Genomic DNA, 10544 nt, shown 5'->3' with positions numbered 1-10544 from the left:
CGCTCGAGGTCAGGAGTTCGAAACCAGCCTGAGCAAGAGTGAGACCCCCTGTCTCTGCTAAAAATAGAAAGAAATTAATTGGCCAACTAAAAATATAGGGGCCGGGCGCAGTGGCTCACGCCTGTAATCCTAGCTCTTGGGAGGCCGAGGCGGGCGGATTGCTCAAGGTCAGGAGTTCAAAACCAGCCTGAGCAAGAGCGAGACCCGTCTCTACTATAAATAGAAAGAAATTAATTGGCCAACTGATATATATATATAAAATTAGCCAGGCATGGTGGCGCATGCCTGTAGTCCCAGCTACTCGGGAGGCTGAGGCAGAAGGATCGCTCGAGCCCAGGAGTTTGAGGTTGCTGTGAGCGAGGCTGACGCCACGGCACTCACTCTAGCCTGGACAACAAACCGAGACTCTGTCTCAAAAAAAAAATAAAAAAATAAATAAATAAATAAAAATATAGGAAAGGAAAGGAAAGGAAAGGAAAGGAAAGGAAAGGAAAGGAAAGGAAAGGAAAGGAAAGGAAAGGAAAGGAAAGGAAAGGAAAGGAAAGGAAAGGGAAATTAATTGGCCAATTAAAAACATATAGAAAAAATTAGCCGGGCATGGTGGCGCATGCCTGTAGTCCCAGCTACTCGGGAGGGAGGCTGAGGCAGGAGGATCGTTTGAGCTCAGGAGTCTGAAGTTGCTGTGAGCGAGGCTGACGCCATGGCACTCACTCTAGCCTGGGCAACAGAGTGAGACTCTGACTCAAAAATAAATAAATGAACGAATGAGTCAATGAATAACTAAGTAAGCATGCAGGATGGCACAGGGGTGCCCGCCTGGGGTCATGGCAACAGGAGGAGCCCCAGTACCAGCTGCACAAGCCACCGTGGGGGGAGAGCCCCCCAACACCACCCGACCTCGGAAAGCCACGGCACCGTCCGCTCCAAAGGCACCCTAAGTGTCCCCAAGACAGACACTCTTTGTGCCCGTCCTCGGCCAGCGAGTCTCTCCCTCTGGGTGAGCCCCTCTCGGGACACCCGCCCCGGGAAGCGTCTGCCCATTTCTCCTCCGGAAGCCACGGGTGGCCGGGGGCTGTGGCCTTGTGGGAGGAGGGGGAGCAGGGCCGGCCCCCACGCAAACCGTAGGACTTGCACCTGGGCGCGCCCAAGCGCGACAGAGAGCTCCCTCTCAAACCGAAACTGCAGGCTGCTGCTTTAAAATCCGTTTGGGGAAGCTGCGTGGGTGGCGGCGGGTGGGCTGGCCGGTGGCAGGTCTGAGGAGGAGGAGGGGAGGAGGAGGAGGAGGGAAACGGCAGGTTGGAGTCTGGGAGCTGAAATCTAGAAAAACGCTCTGAAGGCTACAGGTGGCATTCCCGCACTCGGACCGCAGGTTTCCTGCTGATAAGTTCATTGGGAGAGACACCCGGGGACAGAACGTCCAGCCGCCGCCGGCTGGCTGGAGTCAAATTGCCCGTTAGGACGGCCCCAGCGACCCTGCCCAGAGCACGGTGACCCAGGCTTGCGAGCTACTTACAAATGCTCCAGCCCGGACGGGTCACTGGCCACCTGGGAAGCTCACAAGCCCGGGGTGTAAAACATGCACACGATGTACAACATGCACACAATGTACAACATGCACACGATGTACAACATGCACAGGATGTAAAACACACACGACGTAAAACACGCACACAATATAAAACACACACACAATGTAAAACATGCACACGACGTAAAACATGCACACGATATATAACATGTACACGATGCATAACATGCACACGATGTAAACATGCATACGATGTATAACATGCACACGATGTAAACATGCATATGATGTATAACATGCACACGATGCGTAACATGCACACGATGTATAACATGCACACGATGCATAACATGCACACGATGTATAACATGCACACGATGTATAACATGCACACGATGTGTAACATGCACACCACAGCCTGCGTCTGAGCAAAACCCCAGGGGGACCGCAGGCAGGGCATGCAAACAGGTGCATTGTTGGATCAGCAGGTGGCACAGCAGGGCAATGTGGGGCAGTCAGTATAATGCTAGTCTAAGTGAGCTCCGGGGGTGGCCTTAACAAAAATGCCATGGACCGCGGGCTAGGGGAGGGGATGGGTGTGCTCGCGGCACAACCGCGGAGCTCCTATCCCAAGGGATTCCGCATCCCACATCGGATCAGCACCTGGCCCACCTGAAATATACACACCTGTCACCTGGCAGTGACAGCTCCGTCATGCAGGGGGAGGGGGGAGTTGGGGGGTGGGAATATCTTAGCCCGAGTGGCTCAGGGGCAGCATTTATTTCTCACAGCCCTGAAAGCTAAGAGGCCAAGGAGCCGCGGGTCTCAAGGCTGGAATTGCAGGGGTGGGGGTGGGGGGACGGGTCTTTCCCGCTGGGAATTTGCAAAGCGCTAGAAGCTGCGCCTCACTCGGGCTAAGGACGCAGGGACAGCGCCACGCTGAGACCTGTGCCCGCCCCGTCCCCGGAGTGGGGCTGCAGCTGCCCCCCCCCCCGTGAGGTCCCTGGGCAGGGCGTCCTGGCTGCATCAGTCAGGCCTGCAGGGGACAGAAGCAAAAGGGCTCACACACACACACATACACACACATATACACACATACACACGTGCAGTGAGATAAACATTCAATAGACTATGTGTGTGCCTGTGTATATATACACACATACATGTGCACTAAGATGTGTGCATATACACACATACACATGTGCAATGAGATAAACATTCAATAGAATATATATATGTCTGTATATACATATACACACATACATATGCACTAAGATGTACATTCAATAGACATATGTGTGCATATACACACACACATACACACGTGCAGTGAGATAAACATTCAATAGAATATGTAAATGTCTGTGTGTACACATACATGTGCACTAAGATGTACATTCAATAGACTACATGTGTGCATATATACACATACACACACATGCACACATGCAATGAGATAAACATTCAATAGACTATGTGTGTGCCTGTGTATATATACACACACATACATGTGCACTAAGATGTACATTCAATAGACTACATGTGTGCATATGCACACATACACACATACACATGTGCAATGAGATAAACATTCAATAGAATATGTGTATGTCTGTGTATATATATATACATACACATACATGTGCACTAAGATGTCCATTCAATAGACTATATGTGTGCATATACACACATGCACAAAATATACATTCAACAGAATAAATGTGTGTATTTATACACACACATATGTGCACTAACATATACATTCAATACAATATATATGTGCACATATATGCACACACAAACATGTATAATAGGATATATGTGCAATATGTGTATGTTTCTGTAAATATGTACATACATGTGCACTGAGACATACATTCAATAGAATAGACATGTATGCATACACATACACATGCACTAGGATATACATGCGATAGAACATGCATGTGTATGTACGCAGACACATACACATGCAATGTGATGCATGTGCACACAGCCCTCTGTACCCTCAGGCCCTGCATCTATGGACTCAACCGACAGAGGACTGAAAATAACTTGTAAAACATGAACACGATAAAAGACAGCACACAGAGATTCAGTGTGACAGCCATGCCCACAGAGTGTGGGTTGTATTAAGTGTCGTACACAGCCACAGGAGCACTGCATGGTGGTTATTTGCAAATGCTACCCTGTTTTACAGCACGGTTTTGAGCATCTGTGCATGGTGCCATCCTCGGGGGTCCTGGAACCATATCCATACGTGCATAAGGACATTTATTTTAGGAAGTCGGTTCACATGATTGTCAGGGCTGTCGAGTCTGAAATCTGCAGGGTAGCTCGGCGGGCTGGAGACCCAGGCAGGGGCTGACACTGCGGTCTGGATGCAGAATCCAACCTTGCACTGGTTGGATATAGAGACGGATGGATGGGTGGATGGATAGATAGGAAAGATGGATAGATGCATGGATTGATTGATAGATAAATAGACCAATGATGGATGGATGGTGGATGGATGCATGCATAGATAGAAAGAAAGAATAGATGGATGGGTGGATGGATAGATAGAATTGATGGATAGATTGATAGATGTTAGATATAATGATAGGATAAATGGATGGATAGATTGATAGATAAATAGATCGATGATAGATGGATGGATAGATAGAATAGATGGATGGGTGGATGTTTAGATAGATAGAATGAAAGAATAGATGGATGGATGGATAGATAGATAGAATCGATGGATAGACAGATTGCTAGATGTAAGATACAATGATAGAGTAGGTGGATGGATTGATTGATAGATAAATAGATCAATGATACATGGATGGATGGATAGATAGATATGTAGAATAGATGAATGGATGGATGAATGGATAGATAGATATATAGAATAGATGGATGGATAAACAGATTGATGATGGATGGATACATAAATAGAAAGAATAGATGGATGGATGGATGGATCGAATTGATGGGTAGATTGGTAGATGTTAGATACAATGATAGGATAGATGGGTGGATTGATTGATAGATAAACAGATTGATGATGGATGGATGGTGGATGGATGGATACATAAATAGATAGAAAGAATAGATGGATGGATGGATGGATAGAATTGATGGGTAGATTGGTAGATGTTAGATACAATGATAGGATAGATGTGTGGATTGATTGATAGATAAACAGAATGATGATGGATAGATGTGTAGACGGAAGATACATAGACTGGAGTCGGGGGCTGGCACCTCTGGGAACTGCAGGGCAGGCCAGAAGGCCGGAAACCGAGGCAGAAGCCCATTCTTCAGCTTTGAGGCACGCCTGTCCTCCCTCTCAGGAAAACCTCTGCTTCTGTCCTTCAGGCCTTCGACTCATTTGCTGAGGCCCACCCCGATTACCAAGACTAACCTCCACCACTCGCGGGACCACAGGCTCTGACCGCCCCACCACCACCACCACGCCTGCCCAGGACACCCCGCACGCGTGTCCGACTGCACCCCCGCCAGGGAGCCCCGGCCAAGCCCTGCGGACACGGGACGCGGGACGCTGACCGCCAACCCGGTCACCCTGCCAGGTAGGGCCGCCCCGGTCTGCGGACAGGCCCCTCCCGCCCCCTCCTCCTGACGCCTTGGCCAGAAGAGGGGTGTCGGGGGAGGGCTCTCGGGCAAGGAGGGGCCGGCGCGGGTTCTCGGCCAGCCCAGCCCCGCACCCCGCGGCTCCCAGCCCCGCACCCCGCGTCTCCCTGCGCCGCCGGCCTCTCTGCCCGCGGCCTCATGCGCAATCGCTGCGCTTTGGCTGACGCCTGGCGGCGCAGGGCCTGGGCTGTGGGCAGACAGACCCGCCGCCACCACTGGGGCTCTGGCGTCTCCCGCGGCTATCACGTGGGTGGACGCGTGGCTTCCCCCACCTACAGATCTCTGCGGGAAGCTCCGGGAGCCGAGCAGGTAAACCAAGGCAAGAAACAAGGCGTGAGGTGCAAACGGTCCTGCTACAGCCGCTCTGGCGCGTTTTTGTCCCAGGCACCAGTGTTTAGCGGGAAACGTGGCCCACCTTTAGCCTTCCCCGGGGCGGGCCCTCTGGTCCTGCCTCAGTTTACCCCTCCTGGGGCATAGGGATATTGCCAAGATTTCAAACACATGCCCGGATTTTTAGTCGTGCAGAGGTACTGGTCTGTCCCACCTGCAGGCAGGCACCAGCCCCTGCAACTCCGGGGATCAGTGTAAAATGCCTTTCAGATAAGTTTGCTGAAACAGGACGGCACAAAGGGCCCCGCCTGGCGGATGCCTTGGGACAACCCGAGGGGAGGCACCTTTGTGAGCCGCCTATGGAGGAAGACTCTGTGGTCTGGGTGGACCCCAGCCCAGGTGGACCCCTGTGGGGATGGGGAGTGTGGGGGGTCCGTGGTCTCCACAGCCCCCTGGAGGTCGGGTGGCCTGGCATAGAAGGGAGAAAGGGAGAGTCCAAAGTTAGGGGGGCCGAGGTCACCTGGGTCCCCTAATCCTGCAGGGACAGTGCCCCCCCTGTAGCCAGAGGATTTATTGGAGCATCTCGACTTCCTCACCATGTGCAAATGAGGAACCGGCTCGAAGCGGCCAAAAACAACCTCTGGAAGATTCGGCCCAGGTGCACGGTGACCAAAAGCAATGATTGTGCAGCTTGGAAACAATGTTGCTCTCGGGTTTACTCAGCGTGCAACGTTGTAACTGCTGCACTGCAGACTTCCTCATGGGGCCAGTGGGGAAGCCCCTGCACCGGGCCTCACAGCACGCACCCTGCACTTCCAAGTGGAAATAAGGAAGGAGAAAAGGAAGGGGCAGGGGTCTGCTGGTCCTGGTTCTGGTCCCAGCACATGAGTGGAGGCCACGTCACTGAGCTCCCGACAGCCCAGCCCTGGCTGCGGCCGCCTCGTGGGGCCTGGGGAGCCTGTGTCTCCGTGCAGCCGTGTGTCTGGGTGGCTGAGCCCTGCGTGGTTGTTATGTGTCGAGTGTGCGTCTCTGTTCGCACCTGAGTTTTGGTGTTGAATGGAACTTGGTGATTTGGTGGGAGAATAGCAGGCAGGAAAAAGGGAGGTAGGAAGGGAAAATGAAAGGAGGGAAAGAGAGGAGGGAAGGAAGGAAGGAAGGAAGGAAGGAAGGAAGGAAGGAAGGAAGGAAGGAAGGAAGGAAGGAATGAGGAAGGAAGGAAGGAAGGAAGGAAGGAAGGAAGGAAGGAAGGAAGGAGGGAGGGAAGAAGGAGGGAGGGAAGAAGGAGGGAGGGAAGAAGGAGGGAGGGAAGAAGGAGGAAGGGAAGGGAAGAAGGAATGAGGGAAGGAAACAAGGAAGGAGGGAAGGAAAGAAGGACGGAGGGAGGGAGGGAAGGAAGGAGGGAAGGAGGGAGGGAAGGAAAGAATGAAGGAGGGCAGGAAAGAGGGAAGGAGAAGGAAAGAAGGAAGGAGAGAATGAAGGAATGAAAGAGGGAAGGAAAGATGGAAGGAGGGGAGGAACGAAGGAAGGAAGGAAGGAGGGAGGGAGGGAAGGAGGGAGGGAAGGAAAAATGAATGAGAGAGGGAAAGAGGGAAGGAGACAAGGAAGGAAGGAGGGAATGAAGGAATGAGGGAATGAAGGAGGGAAGGAAAGAAGGAAGGAGGGGAGGAAGGAAGGAAGGAGGGAAGGAAGGAAGGAATGAAGGAGGGAAGGAAGGAATGAAGGAGGGAAGGAAGGAATGAAGGAGGGAAGGAAAGAAGGAAGGAGGGGAGGAAGGAAGGAGGGAAGGAAGGAGGGAGGGAAGGAGGGGAGGAAGGAAGGAGGGAGGGAGGGAAGGAGGGAGGGTGGGAGGGAAGGAAGGAGGAAAGGAGGGAAGGAAGGAGGAAGGGAGGGAAGGAAGGAGGGAGGGAAGGAAGGAAGGCAGGTAGGAGGGAAGGAAGGAAGGAGGGAGAGAAGGAGGGAGGGAAGGAGGGAGGGAAGGAAGGAAGGAAGGAAGGAAGGAAGGAGGGAAGGAAGGAAGGAGGGAAGGAAGGGGGAGGGAAGGAGGGAAGGAAGGAGGGAAGGAAGCAGGAAGGGAGGGAAGGAAGGGGGAGGGAAGGAGGGAGGGAGGGACAGAGGCGGGCCGACCCCTCCCCCGCGGCCCCCTCACGCGCCCCCCCCCCCCCCGTGTTCCAGGCCCCGCGCGCGTCCCGCGCCTCCCGTGGCGGCGACCATGGACATGAACGCGACGGGCCCGGACAACGCGACGCTGCAGATGCTGCGCGACCCGGCGGTGGCGGTGGCGCTGCCGGCCGTGTACTCGCTGGTGGCGTTGGTGAGCATCCCGGGCAACCTGTTCTCGCTGTGGGTGCTGTGCCGGCACATCGGGCCCAAGTCCCCGTCCGTCATCTTCATGATCAACCTGAGCGTCACGGACCTCATGCTGGCCGGCGTGCTGCCGTTCCAGATCCACTACCACGCCAACGGCCACCACTGGGTGTTCGGCGTGCTGCTGTGCAACGTGGTCACCGTGGTCTTCTACGCCAACATGTACTCCAGCATCCTGACCATGACGTGCATCAGCGTGGAGCGCTTCCTGGGCGTCGTGTACCCGCTGAGCGCCGCGCGCTGGCGCCGCCGCCGCTACGCGCTGGCCGCGTGCGCGGGGGCCTGGCTGCTGCTGATGGCCGCGCTGTCGCCGCTGGCGCGCACCGACCTCACCTACGCCGTGGGCGACCTGGGCATCGTCACGTGCTTCGACGTGCTCAAGAGGACCATGCTGCCCAGCGTGGCCATGTGGGCCGTGTTCCTCTTCACCATCTTCGTGCTGCTCTTCCTCATCCCCTTCGTGGTCACCGTGGCCTGCTACACGGCCACCATCCTCAAGCTGCTGCGCGCCCGCGGCGGCGAGGGCCACAGCCGCGGGCAGCGGCGGCGCTCCGTGTGCCTGGCCGCCGTGGTGCTGCTGGCCTTCGTCACCTGCTTCGCGCCCAACAACTTCGTGCTGCTGGCGCACATGGTGAGCCGCCTGTTCTACGGCCGCAGCTACTACCACGTGTACAAGCTCACGCTGTGCCTCAGCTGCCTCAACAACTGCCTGGACCCCTTCGTGTACTACTTCGCGTCGCGCGAGTTCCAGGTGCGCCTGCGCGACTACCTGGGGTACGGCCGCCTGCCCGCCCTGCACGGCCAGGACGCGCGCCGCGACAGCAGCCTCTTCTCGGCCGCGCGGACGCTGTCTGCGCGCTCCGCCGCCACCTGCGCCCCCGACGACGACGACGACAGGCGGGACGTGGCGGCGGCGGCGGGCAGGCCGGGCACCCAGAGGCGCGAGAGCGAGTTTTGAGCCGCCCCACCCAGCGCGGGCGGGTCCCACAGCCGCGCGGGCGCGCGCGCAGGCGGAGACGGGCAGCCACGGGTGCGCGCCCGGAGGTCAGCTGGGGCGCAGCGGGAGACCTGGGCGCCTTTGGAGAGGGCGCGCTTGGGGAGGGCGCGCTTGGGGAGGGCGCCCCGCGCTTCCCAGAGCCGGGGTAGAGAAAGAAGCAAAGCAAAGAAGCCGGCGCGCACCGATTCGCTTTCCAGGAGAGACGGTGGCCGCGTCGCGTGGGTGTTCCGCGTGGTGTGGACGGCGCCGCTCCGGATCCACGAGGGGCCCCGCGCGTGTCCCCACTTGGTTCCTGGATACGCGCGCTAGGCGGCCGCCTGTTTCCTGCCAGCTCCTCGTGGGTGACACAATTCCTGCAGAATTGGCACCAGGGAGCCAGCTCCGGTCTGGGGGCGCCAGCAGCTCCGCCCCCAACCCCCGGCCCGCGGGGGCGCATGCCGCAATCCACGTGCGCTCTGCTCCCGGCCACCGTGCGCGCTGTGGCTGCCGTTATCCCAGAGGAACAAGGACACGCTGCTGTTTCGGCTATGGCGTCCTCGGTGACTCTGCGCGCTCAGGGGTCTCCCCGAAGTCCCCTGGGACCCCCTCCGGCGGCACAGCTGTCGTGGTCGGGCTTAGGGGTGGATTCCTTTTCTACTTGGGTGCCACTCTTGGGGACCCCCCAGCTGGAAAGGACATCAGGTGGGGACCCCAGAACCTGCTATGCTCCTCCCCACACCCCTTGACTGAGAATGGGAGGCCCAGCTGTGTACAGGATGGCTCCATGAGATATGTTGGGGTGCAGCCTGCCTAGAGGGTGTCCCTCCGGCTGTCTCTGCAGCTTGCCTTCTGCACCGGGAGCCTCGACCCACTGCAAGTCACCCCCTCCCCGGGGTCTTTCCACGGTCTGAGGTTGCTTCACCACCAGCTGCCCCTGGCCTGTCCCCGGAGACTGGGGCCTGGCACCCACTGAAGGTGTGGACCCCACACACTTGCAGGACTGCCTGCCTCCCAACCGCGGTGCCTCTGGGGTGGTGTGTGTGGGAGGGGGGGTCTCTGTCTTTTCTCCGGTGCCTGGGACGGGCCTGCACTGGTTTGGGGACAAGAGGAGACCCCCACTCCACTCCCCGGGCCTCTGAGAAGCCAAGACCGCGGGTTCTGAGGAGCTGGGGGTTGGGCTGAAACAGCGGCGGCGTGAGGTTTGCGGCCCTTTGCAGATCCCATGGGGAGTTGGAGGCCAGGCTGCTTTGGGGGAGAGAGAGGCCAGGCTGGAGGCTGCCGGGGGAGAGGCGACCGTCAGCCGGGGCAGCTGAATGTCCAGGATTCAGTGGCTTCAGGAAGTCTGCCTGCCCCTCCCCTGGGTTTGGGTTGCTGACGGGGGCAGTAAGTTGCTGACTGTGAGAGACCCCTGTGCCCTGCCATCCGTACTCTGGGGGAAAAACGGAGATATGTTGGCTTTGGTGTCTCCCCCCCCAAAATAAACCTCAGAATGGGACTGTATTTGGAAATAGGGTCTTTATAGATGCAATTAATTAAGGTGCAGTCATCGTGCATTCAGGGTGGGCCAGGATGCAAATCCTGGTCCCAAAAGGAGACACAGACGCGGAGGAGAAGCCACGTGGAGGCAGACGGAGGAGGCAGAGGCGGGAGTGAGGCTGCGGCCACAAGCCCAGGGACGCCTGGAGCCCCCGGGAGCCGGGAGAGGCGAGA

General features: G+C 56.6%; 1 protein-coding gene across 3 annotated transcripts in view; it reads left to right on the top strand.

Annotated features, from left to right (window-relative positions):
* P2RY8 (P2Y receptor family member 8) overlaps nucleotides 1-10334 on the top strand; it is a 53309-nt gene extending 42975 nt beyond the window's left edge. For 2 of the 3 annotated variants that reach the window (XM_012763666.3, XM_012763667.3), the window contains exons 2-3: nucleotides 4892-5103; nucleotides 7667-10334. In XM_012763666.3, the coding sequence (XP_012619120.1) occupies nucleotides 7704-8816 (1113 nt within the window). In that variant the 5' untranslated portion in view covers nucleotides 4892-5103; nucleotides 7667-7703 and the 3' untranslated portion in view covers nucleotides 8817-10334. Of the gene's footprint in view, nucleotides 1-4891; nucleotides 5104-6035; nucleotides 7271-7666 lie in introns of those variants that run through there. The other variant, XR_012915921.1, reaches the window with a different exon arrangement.
* The last annotated feature ends 210 nt before the right edge of the window (nucleotides 10335-10544 follow it).

Source organism: Microcebus murinus, chromosome X, assembly GCF_040939455.1.
Source record: "Microcebus murinus isolate Inina chromosome X, M.murinus_Inina_mat1.0, whole genome shotgun sequence".
Lineage (NCBI taxonomy): Eukaryota > Metazoa > Chordata > Mammalia > Primates > Cheirogaleidae > Microcebus > Microcebus murinus.
This window is presented reverse-complemented; position numbering and strand designations above follow the sequence as displayed.